This window comes from Chaetodon auriga, chromosome 16 (genome assembly GCF_051107435.1).
Source record: "Chaetodon auriga isolate fChaAug3 chromosome 16, fChaAug3.hap1, whole genome shotgun sequence".
Classification (NCBI taxonomy): domain Eukaryota; kingdom Metazoa; phylum Chordata; class Actinopteri; order Chaetodontiformes; family Chaetodontidae; genus Chaetodon; species Chaetodon auriga.
The window spans coordinates 16768798-16780307 of record NC_135089.1 but is presented as its reverse complement, the minus strand read 5'-3'; the positions used below and the strand labels follow the sequence as shown (position 1 = coordinate 16780307).

General features: G+C 45.4%; 1 protein-coding gene across 1 annotated transcript; it reads right to left on the bottom strand.

The window, feature by feature from the left end:
- Nucleotides 1-344: 344 nt before the first annotated feature.
- Nucleotides 345-11473, bottom strand: LOC143333681 (zinc finger CCCH domain-containing protein 7B-like). Its single transcript, XM_076751866.1, has 23 exons — nucleotides 11255-11473; nucleotides 10984-11052; nucleotides 10805-10841; nucleotides 9884-10081; nucleotides 8759-8917; nucleotides 8544-8624; nucleotides 8244-8303; nucleotides 7963-8017; nucleotides 7682-7818; nucleotides 6528-7071; nucleotides 6089-6150; nucleotides 5913-6015; nucleotides 5484-5645; nucleotides 4614-4828; nucleotides 4017-4117; nucleotides 3749-3930; nucleotides 3389-3483; nucleotides 3041-3207; nucleotides 2667-2772; nucleotides 2386-2494; nucleotides 2004-2140; nucleotides 1709-1878; nucleotides 345-1294 (listed from the first exon to the last, which is right to left on the bottom strand). The coding sequence occupies exons 2-23, from the start codon at nucleotides 11040-11042 to the stop codon at nucleotides 1114-1116; spliced, it is 3120 nt and encodes a 1039-aa protein (XP_076607981.1). The 5' UTR covers nucleotides 11043-11052; nucleotides 11255-11473; the 3' UTR covers nucleotides 345-1113.
- Nucleotides 11474-11510: the final 37 nt, after the last annotated feature.

Sequence of the window (11510 nt, the reverse complement as noted above, 5' to 3'; positions counted from 1 at the left end):
GCGTACTGCACTGAAAGGTGCAATGAAGTTTTCTGTACGTCGAGTGGAGGAGGAAGTTAGTAGCAGCGCCACGCTGAAAAAATCCTGTTAATAAGTTAAAGTCTCTTAAGTGTTATCAGCAGATTTTACTTTTCCAATCAAAAGTACTTCATATAGAACAGTGGCTGTTCTGACTTCAAACCCAAATGCCTCATGACCTTATCAGTGTTATTTCTATCATTAGTCATCGTTAGGTTGCCTCTACCTCTTTGTATTTAATACGCACCTATTTTCTTTTTCCTTTTTCCACACAGACACTATATGGCACATACACATTTCATACAAAAACATAGAGACAAGAATAACTTATAAAATATACTGTTTTAATGTTCTTTTTGGCACAACTCTTTCTGGCCCGTGCATTCTTGTTCAAGTTATTTAGTTAAACAATGACCAAAACTATTACTCTCATAATCATAATAATTTGGCCAACATGGACTCTTCTCTGATGCCGAATATGAACCAGAATAAGACACATATGCTGCACACAAAAACATACAAAGTTGAATCACACCCCCAAGAATATGTCTTCGCTTGAGTACGAATCACAACTGATTGTGACCATTCTGATTCGTGTCAAAGCTTAAACGCTTGAGAAATCATTTGTGGGGAGTACATTAACCTGCAGTTAAGGCTTTAAACATCCTCTCTTTAAGCAAATGGTGGAAGTCTTAATACTCACATCTGAGACATGAACAAAGGGGAAATGAAAAAAACAATATAAGGAGATTTCAATGACACATGGGTCAGACCACAAAAAGGCTGCATGTATGGTTAAATCCCTTTTTGAATGTGATGGACAGTGTGGGTACTGAAGTTTTAGCTGAGCAGACATGAGCAATACAGGAAGCTCTGAAAACATCCCATAAATTGACAGAAGATATGAAAATATTGACCAATTTAAAGAGTATATGGCATGTTTGGGAATGCAAATGCACATGCGTCATGTTTAAAGTGATCTACTGGTAAAGTTCTACCTGCTGCTACTTAAATCCTGTCACCCGCTGATTATGGTTTTGAAATGCTAGTTTGGCAGTTACAAAAATGGCTCACAAAGTCCAAAAACATTTCCTCTCAGTCCTGAAGAAGAAAGTTGAACTTCCCAAAGTCAAACTCATCGGGCATGATGAGCATGTCCTCCCTGGCTTTGGCCAGCTTCTGTCGCAGGAAATCCCGTCTGTCCGTCCACTCCTGCAGCTCCGCCGGACTGTGGGCGTAGTCGCAGCACACGCCGTCAGGACAGCCGCCATCTAACCTGTTGAATGTGTACATAAGGCAGAATGTTTCATCAGCTATGACATTCTTCATTTTCACTCTGAATATAATAGTGTTCGCTGTATGTTTTGACACCATCATTCTTTTGTGACTGTACAAAAAGCTCCAAGATGTGGCGAGCACACCGAAACGTGGTGCACGTCGTCATTCGCATCCACGTCTATCAGACGAAACAGGTGCGTTTTGTACAAGCTCAAAGAGTTTCAATCATCCATTACCTGATAAACATGAAAAGAGGAAGGAACACACAGATGTGGCACAAGCTACTGCTAACAAACAAGCTTGTTGAATGAGGCAAGCTCTGTGTAATGTTATCCTTTTCCATTTCACAAGCCGAAGCAGTTAATTCTTTTTTTCAGTCTAGCGTAATGTAGAATCCGGGAAAAGGTCTCACTTGGGGCAGAGTTCGAAGCATGTGCCAGGGAAACGGTAGCTCCATGTCAGCGCTTCGTCTTCTCCCTCACAGCTGAACACTCTGTCCTTGTGCTTCTCGGACGAGATGTGCTGCTGCCACTGGCGCTCGCTGTTACTGTGCTTACCACACAGCCGGCAGTGGAAGCCACTCTGAAACACAAAAAGAGAGGCGTCATCGTCAGCTTCTTCTTACACACAGTCCGGAAACAGTTTCAGTTTGCCAGCGGTTTTTGCTCTTTGACTTTGCTGAACTGAAAAACAAAACGCATAACCACCATTGGCTCGGCGTAGTCAGTTGGCATAACGATGTGCTTCTCTTCTGGGATGGGCTGGGTGAGCACGGATCCGTCTGTTTGGCGGTTCAGGGCGTTCAGTGCCAGCCACATGTCATATACCTGCTGCATGTCCCGCACTGCAGGCACAAAAACAAATCTGTTATCAGTCAGAGAAGTTCAGTGAGAGTCAGGCAACATCAGCACACTAACGCGCTAAACTAAGATGATGAACATAGCAAACATTATACCTGCTAAACCTCGACATGCTAACATTGTCTCTGTGAGCAGGTTAGCGTGCTGACGTTAGCGTTTAATTCAAAGCGTGGGCAATGTTACAGGAGAGCAAAGCTGAAATCGGTGCGGGACTGTTTCAGTAACTCACAGTCATTGTTCTTCATATACATCCACATCTCCTTCTCCTCTTGGCTGTGAGCAAAGGTGCATTTCCCCATGTAGTTACATTTCCTTTTCCCCAAAATCTGGGCGCACATCTGCCAGGAGAAAACTTACTGTTAAAACACAAACTGACGCAATGATCAGCACCAACAGGAAATGATCCCATTTCATCTTAAAGCAGCAGATACTGCGTACAAGACATACGACAGGAGAAGCAATGAGGGGATGTCTGTGATGGATCAGAGCCTTTGGTTGAAGTACACCTACATCATAATGCAGAGGGAAGTTCTTGGCATGCGGCAGCGGTCGGACCTGAACCCATTTACTTCTCTCCGGTGACTTGACCAGCAGTACACATCTCTCTTTAGTCCACCTGAAGATCACCACACAAAGAGAGGACAGAGGCTGAAAATGAGCTGCCAGATGGCAAAATGATTAAATGCTGTCTCTCTGTGATTCAACAGGTTTATAACACTGAACCCTTCACCTTTTATCAGGCAGGATTGAAAATCTGCAGTCAATAATTGATAGGATATCTGATAATACTTTACAACATGGCTGCATTTAGAGATGACTTTATCATTTGTAACTTGCAACCCTGATTCCAGAGAGGCTGGGAAGGCGGTTGTATTTTCACTCACGTGTGTCTGGCCTTGGCAGTGCAGTACTTGAGGGCTTTGTCTGGTTCGCTGACCAGGCTGCCCAACCAGCACTGACCACAGACAAACTTCATCTTCATGTCGAGACTCCTCCCAGCTCTTCCTCCTCCTCCTCTTGGTTTGCTCCCACCACCTCCGAACGACAATTCCTTAAAATTAAACAAGAAAGTCAAGTTAGCCAACGCAATGATTTCCCAAACTGCACCTGCACAATCTGTTCGCTGCAAACACTGTACATATGATTAATATCTCCAATAAATATTAGTCTTTAAATGAAAAGGGGTGCTGCTTCAATTACATTACAGAAATGCTTAAAAAAAAGCTTCTTACTCGATCTCTACTATATCCTTTCAATTTGCTTGAGTTTTGCTCCTGCTTGTCACAATACTTTGTGGATACTTTGACGATCTCCTCAGGGCTGATACCTGTGAACACACAGACACAGACACACAGACACACAGACAGACAGACAGACAGACAGACACACACACACACACACACACACACACACACACACACACACACACACAGAAACAATGTCACCACTCATTTGGTTTATGCTCGGTTTAGAGGGGAGTACTCGCACACTGCCTTTAACAATTACTGTTTCAACAACATTGAATCTTTTTCGATCACACCTCTTCAGCGTTTCTATATTTTTATTCCACTGTCTGTGTTGACAGACTGCACCTGTGTCCTGCTGCACCCTCCAGGTTTTGAGCTCTATGACCGAGTGGGCATAATGGCAGCCGTCCTCCCTCTGGCAGCCGTACCGGATGGCTTGGCGGCACAAATCCAAGTGGCACAGGACGCTCAGCGGACGGACCTTGCTGTAGTTCACGCTGTGGGTCCTCACCACAAACGCCAAGCACCTGACGGACACAGACACAAATTCAATGTGTGTTTGAGATACAGGCGAGAGTTAAAGAGTTTCACTCTTATGTTGTATCGTGCTCACTTGTTGGCGTCGAAGTTGTGGCGAGCGTCCGAGTTCGAGCAGGCGGTGGCCTTGTCTTTGCAGCGCCTGCTGATGATTCTGGGTTTACTGTCGTAGCATTTCTGAAGAGACAGAGAGACAAAAATGTGTATGTCGATGAGGTCAGCTGTCCTAAGCCAACCACTGTCGAGCATCATTGCTGCTTTACGGGGAGGTGAGTACAAACTACACACCTGATTCTCAAACAAAAACAGAAATAAAAGTAGAAATGTAGAATCCAAACACGAATCAAAAAGTCTAGATACACAGAAATAAATAAGAATATAAACAAATAATGACCAACATGTATCTATTTATTTATGCATTTACTTATTTATGTATTCCTTTCAGCTTGTATTTAGATTTTAATTACCAATTAAATATCTATTAATGTGCTTCTGTATTTACTCCAACATTTAGGCACTGATGAGAAATGGGATTTAACCGATCAAATGCAGGTTGTCTAAAGTAAAAGTACGACAGCGAACTTACTGCTTTAACCTTTTGTTGCTGTGTAGAGGCTCAGCCACAGTATTATTATAATTTACAGAACAGTAAAGTGACTGTAAGCGCACTGACCTGACACAGGAACAGGAACATGCCCTTGTTTTCCTGCATAAGGCGTATGATGATGGTCGCAGGGTCCAGTTTCAAACCTGGCGTTTCAAACAGGAGGTTTCTGTCCAGCGTCCCCTTCCTCTCCTCCGTCCAAACGTCGATCTCCAGCTGGTTGTAGGCAAACGTGCACTTCTCGCCGTACTTACACAGGCCCAGATCCCCGGACTTCAGCACCTCTGGACACGTAAGAAAAATTCAGGACTCATTCTGTCACATGTTCACGGGCGTGTGTGACATGAGCACAGTTCACTCTTTAACCGTGCAGACGTCTGAAGGCATTTCATTTGTCATCAACAGTTTGTTCACATCCAACTCTTTCTGGCCAAAGTCAGAGCTTTCTCGTTCACATAGCAAACATGATGAACGTCACAGCGGTGGTCACATGTTTAAAGACAACGCTGTGCTCTGATGGTTTGCCTTGTTCTGGCTTTCAAGATCAGTAGATCAGTGATTCTGAAAACTCCACCTACTGATAGCATTTTAGCCAATTAGCATGTAAACTCCCTTATTTCTGAAAGCTAATGGACTGCAGTGAAACACCTTGGAATTGTGCAGACAGGCTGCAACTGTGCGAGACGTGCCTCTGGATGCACTGTCAGTCAGTCAGTCAGTGGCAGCGTGGACATCACCACACAGCAAACGAGTTACACTGCATGTGCACAGTACGCAGCCATGTTTGATATATTCAAGACACACTGTGTTGTCACGACACACACTCTATGCAAATCACTGTTATTCTAATAACGAGCACTAATGAACACAATTACCAACCAATTAATCACCCAGAGGAGATCCTCATATCAGTGATCTGTTTGATTTTGGGATCCTTACCTTTGCAAAGTACAAACGGCCCGTAGATGGAGGTCCAGATGGGAGGCTGCCGCACTCTGGTCCACTCTGAAGGATGCTCTGCCTTTCGTCTACATAACAGAATGTCTCGCTTACAGCTGTGGACCAGGTCTGGCAAATGAACGAAGGTATATATCCCTTGACCTGAAAATGGACAAATGTAAGATATTCAGTAGAACAAAAAACAGAGAGTGTTTATGAGCGTGTGCGTTTGCAGACTGTAGGACAAATATTGTTTTGGATTTTTACATTTTTAGCCTTTCAGCTGCGGTAAAAGAAGCGCTTCAGGATGTTCCTTTTAAGATACGCTCAAAACAGGGAATATTAAAAGGGCATGACCCAGCAGCTGGATCGTTAGGATTTCTCACTACACTTCAGATAGTTTGAGACAACGCTGGACTGTTCACGTACCTTTACGAGGGAAACAGGCGGAGCAGGCCTGCAGGAACTCGTGCGTGGCGGACAGAGGATTATAGACGGCAACCTGTGCTTGGTTGTTCCTCTCCTTTGTTACCTTGATGAGAATGGTTAATGTTAAAAAAACAGACAAAAGCAGAGCCGATAACACAAGTCAGGTAATATCTTACTTTGTAGTTATTCTTTGGAGATCGCGTTACAGGAGGTGCAGCGCTGTGAGAGCCCGTGATACCTGAGGAATAACAGAAAACTAATCATGTACAGCTGTGATGTGTGCACACTCTGTAGCTCACTCTGGACTAAAACACGTACGAACAGCAGTAAGGCTTTTTAAAGAAAGGGAGCACTTTTGTTTTACTGCATCTTTTTCCTTGTGAAATACTGCAGACTTCCGCTTTTTCAAGGCTCCTAAAGTCCTTCTAATGAAACCACGTGTGGGCAAAAAAACACACAGCTTCATTTTGAGAGGCCACAGTGCAAAACAGGTTGGGAACCACTGATGTGCCTCAAAGCCATTCAAGCTAATTTCAGGATCTATTAGCTGTCGTGACATCTGAAACAACAGGCCTCCTGCTCTGCAATAATACGCCACCAATGGATCATAATTACCCATTGAGCTGAAACTGGAGAGCGAGTCCAGGCCTGTACCCCCAATAGAGACCACCGGCTGAGCTGCCACAGCACCTTTGTCTGAGGAAAACGAGTCCAGGACATCAAGGGAGTCAAGCTGCTCCACAGCACTCACACCAGGTTTAGAGACATCCTCCAGGGGACTGAGTTCATCAAGCAAATCGTCAAGGGACTTTTCCCCGGCGTCCAGTTCTGTTTTGGACTCACTCTCGGCGGCGGTGGCATTTGGAGTCGGATCCGAGAAGTCATCCAGGCAATCCAGGTCATCCAGAGCATCCAGCGCCATGGAGGTGGGGCCTAGGTTTGGAGTTCCAGAGGTGGAGAGGTCGTCCAGGGCATTCAGGGTCGCCGTTGTGGTGCCGCGGCCACCAGATGAAAAGGAGTCCAGGGAGTTGAGCTGGCTGACGGCTGAGCTGAAGAAGGCCGGGGGTAACTGGGGCGTTGGTGGGGGCAGGACAGGAGGGACTGTGTGCGTGCAGGTGGATGTCCTGCTGGGGGCTGAGAATGCTGCCTGGGTGTCGGTCTGGAAAACATGGAAAAGGAAACTTCAGTGAAAACAATATTGCTAAGACAGCTTGTTCATCTGCCTTCAAGTGGCCAAAACATAAAAAATAACCCATAAAAATGGACAAAGCTTTAAAGGAAATTTCACTCCCTTGTTCCTTTGAGAGTTTGACGTCTTTCTACTGGACACGTTTCTCATTTTTTTCCACGAAAAACATAAACAAATGCACATTGTGTGTTTCATAATCTCCATGTTTGCTTGTAGTATTTGTTTTCTGGGTTTCGTTTTCGCACGCTCACAAAGTTCACGCTGTTTGGCAGAACAGCCAAATCTAAAAATACACAGAGAGACTGCAGCTCCTCATTCAGGGAACATTTCAAAGTCCGTAATTCAACTGCACCCCCCAAGAGACAAAGAGGTGAAATAATGTCTTCTTCATGACATCCAAAAGCAAGACTCAGCTTTGGATTCTTGAGCGCTGAAATGAACGACAGCGCATGCACAATATTCTCTTCCAGACATTCCATCTTCGCAATCTTCTCCGCCCAAGGACACCTTTATTCCATTATCAGCACAAGTGAAGTTTACTGGTGTGCGAGGACACATGCAGCACAAACACAGACTTTACCTCAGCTGCCTCCTGCTCATTAGGGAAGCAGTCGAGCAGGCCGTCTATATCGTCTCCCATCAGCTCATCCTCCAAAGAGTCCACGGTGGCAGGAGCTGTGGCGGGAACGGAGGACTGAGGCACGCTGGGAAAGCAGACTGAAGAGAGCAGGCCGAGATTTATGGAGATCTGACTTGGCTTTCTTGGTTTTCTCAAGAACTTCAAGAAAAATGTGCAAACACACCCACTGCCTTGTGTTGTCAGTGACATACAATCCAGCAGTGAAAGTCAAGAATTCACACCTGGTGCAAGGCCACTCAGAGGATTCCCAGCATTCCCTGAACAGGCATCAGGAACCTGGACGGGAGAGGGAGAGAAAACACTACAAGAATGATCAAGCACAAATCAAAGAAAAGCCTGAGAAGGAAGAGTAAAGGCTCAACACAGATCTACTGCATCTGCCGAACAGGACAACACGCCCGATCCCTCATTCTCTGCTAAATGACTGCCAGCTGAAAGGTTTTCTCTTTTCAGAAATATACATTAAAAAACTTTTTTTAACGTCTGGTGATGTGGAACTTGCCTTGGTGGCTTCTGGTGTCATTCTTCCATTTGTGACATGTTTCCTGATAAGAACGTCTTCCTGGGAAAGACAAGATAACAGACTGGATTTGTGAGACGCAGCAAACTGAGGACCACATAAGATCAAATCTGCACTGGAGTTTGGCAACATGACAGTACTGTGAGATGACAGAAATAGACGCTACCAGCCCACTGAATTGCATACTTACAGGATTTTAGCATCAGTGGGATAAAACAACTTGATTTTTCAGGTATTTAATTCACTATACACTCAGTCAAATGCAGTAATCATTTCACTAACCTTTGCGCTGACATAGGGTTTTCGATTTTTCAGTCCAAGGTGGATGGCCAGCTCCTGCGCGAGCTCATTCACCTGTTTGTCCTGTCGAGAGTCAAACGGGGGAAAAAAAAGAATCCATTGCTGTCATTTTAAAGGTTGATCTATTTCAAACTAAGCTTGGATTTAGATTTACATTCAGGTATTTTCTTTGGCCTGTCAGCATCAACTTCCTGTACCAGACGATTGATGAGCAGACAGTCCGTGGTGCAGTCATAGGCCTCCCTGTACTTCCTAAGCTCCTTCAGACAAAGTGCCTTCCTGTACAGAGCCCTGCGGCTCTCCTTGCACACTTTCAGAGCTCTGTCACAGTCCTTCACACCTTCCTCATATTCCCCCTGTGGAAACAGGTGAGAAAGAAGTCAAGAACGTGGTGAAATCATAACAGCCAGAACCCAAAATTATTTCTTACCAGCTAACGAGACAAAAGACAAAGAGTGTACAGCTGCACAGGCAGCTCAGCGAGGCTGGACCTGAGCTGAATGCGATCATATGACTGCTGATAGGCTTACGATGACTGTGGTAACATGTTGTTAGCATTGTTATTAGAAGTATTAAAGCCAGCATTGACTTATTTGCACCAAACACAAAGTGTAGCAGAGGATGATGGGAATGTTATTAGCGGTCATAAAACAAAGTACGGGGCAAATTCAGTGTGCACCTGATGATGGTGCTGGAGGAACAATGAAGGGATCACCAGAGTTACTATACTTCTTCCTGAGGGGGACGTGAATGTCTGGACCGAATTTCAACGCAATCCATCCAAAAGCTGCTGAGACATTCCAGTCTGACCCACAAAGGTCGACATCATGGCGGTGCAAACTGGAGTGGACCAACCACCGACATGTTACCGGATATTATAACAGCTGAAGGAGGTTGAAATGACTTCAACCAGTGATTATTACCGGTTGATCCACTTTCATCTGGCATCACATCTGACTGACTCACACACATCAGGTCTGGGTGTGGAAAAGTGTTTGTAACAAGCCTTAATTACAGACAGCCAAACACATGACTGCATCTTTTTTTTATTTCTTCTTCTTTTATCTCTCTGTTGATATCCCTGTTTTTACTGCATCTCCTGTGTATGATGCTCTTTTACACGTTGTTTTATTTCTCTATGATTCCCTATCTTGGACTCTATATTGCATTTGTGGAGCACCTTGTAACTCTGGTACTTAAAAGCACCATAAGTGTATTATTCTATCACTTCACATCAGCTGAACTGATGCTCACTGAAACAATCTGCTACTAATTTGCCTGACGCAGCGTCTCAGAAGCACACGGGACCAAATGTGTCTCACCATACTGTGGTGGGCAGCAGCCCGTTTGACGTACAGGCTCTCCAGCAGAACCTCGGGGACGTGCAGGTCCTCTGCTGCAGCGTAGTGTGAGACGTTCAAGCCTTCGGTGAACTCCCTCACCGCCTGCTCCCACTCTCCATCTGTGAACATGGCATTGCCCTCATCGAGCAGGTTGCACACCAACCGGGTCAAGAATTCCTGCGAGGAAGAACGAAAGGAGGGAATAAGATGCTCTCGGTGTGTCTGAAAAACTCTGAACCCTGTCGTGACTTCAAGCAGTCACACTACAGCCCAGAGCTGAGTTATTTACTTCATTCATACAGACACAGCCCTGAGATCAGCAGTCTGTGCACTTCTGCACATCTAACACCACTCCGGCATGATTTAGCTTCATCTTAATACAATACTCACAAGCCTGTATGTATGCTGAAAGATACTGGTCGCTGTAAACATTCATCCTGCTCATACTGGGCCTGGAGTGATCGCGTAAGACATAATATGAAGTTCTGGCAATCTGACCTACAGCAAGCAGCATCACTTGATTTGAGAGCTGAGGCCTCACATGACTTTATGCTGAACTTCAAAATCCACCTTTGCATACAGGTTGGATGTGGACTTTGCTGTCCCCCCACTGTAGCAGCCTTACAATAGGGATCGCTTTGGGGCCTGTGTGGACAGGAGGGACAGTTACAGCGACCAGCAACTCAACACTGAGCCAAGAAGATAAAAGGGCAAAACAAAAGAGAGCCAGTCCTTAACTTAACATGCAGCCAGGACAGAAAGGAAGGAAGAGCTTGAGTGAGAAACAGCAGAGACACCGCTTATGACCCAGTGGTTGTAGATCACACACGCATGAAGGCAGCAGGGCAGGAGAGAGGAGACAGACAAAGCAGTGTGTGTGTGTGTGAAATCAGCTGGTACCTGGTAGCCCTCAGGGTCCGGATAAGCAAGGGAAGACCTAAAACACAACATGTAAATTTGCTTAGAAGCATACAGACACAGCTCAGGTATCAAGGATACGAGTCATTCGGGGCCAAGGTAGGTTTCACTTTCCGTCTTCCAAAAAAAAAAAAAAAAAAAAAAAAAAAAAAGGATCTCACTGTATAAAAGTCAGAGACTTGCTGATCTCCTCTTTGCGTTTCTGTCTGGCAGGGTCCATCGCTGCTTCACTGTGGAGGAAACAAAGACCACCGGTGGATTAGCAGCAACGGCAGGCAGATGTTCGGCTGTCAGTGCCCCTGAAATGTCCGCCCACTTCCTCCAACAAGCATCAGCATTCACAAACATCCAGCGTCCAAACCCCCCTCATCCTGCCCGCTTCCCTGACTGTCAGTATCATGGCGGGACTCGGCCAACTTCTGACACACCTACCTGATGAAGTGAGGAAGTTCATTGAACCGAAGCAAAGTTTAATAGCGTATCATTTGGAGTCCGACGGGGGGTAAAGTCGGCAGGGTTCTGGGCAGGTGAGAGGCCGAGCTGACGGTGAATGACAGTGTGCCGCGGAGGAGGAAACCCGCTGAGGTTCCTCGTCTGACTGAACACTCTCCGCTTAAGTTTCGATTCCCCGCTGCCCTGCCCCAGTCCAGCCTTCTTCTTCGTTGCATTTTTTTTTTTTTTTTTTTTT

Excerpts from the sequence above, each read along its gene's own strand:
- LOC143333681 (XM_076751866.1), bottom strand. The coding sequence starts at position 11,042 with ATGGACCCTGCCAGACAGAAACGCAAAGAGGAGATCAGCAAGTCTCTG. Across the intron at positions 10,082-10,804 it reads CGGACCCTGAGGGCTACCAG|GAATTCTTGACCCGGTTGGT; the intron begins GTACCAGCTGAT and ends TCTTCCTCGCAG. Across the intron at positions 6,016-6,088 it reads CTCCAAAGAATAACTACAAA|GTAACAAAGGAGAGGAACAA; the intron begins GTAAGATATTAC and ends ATTCTCATCAAG.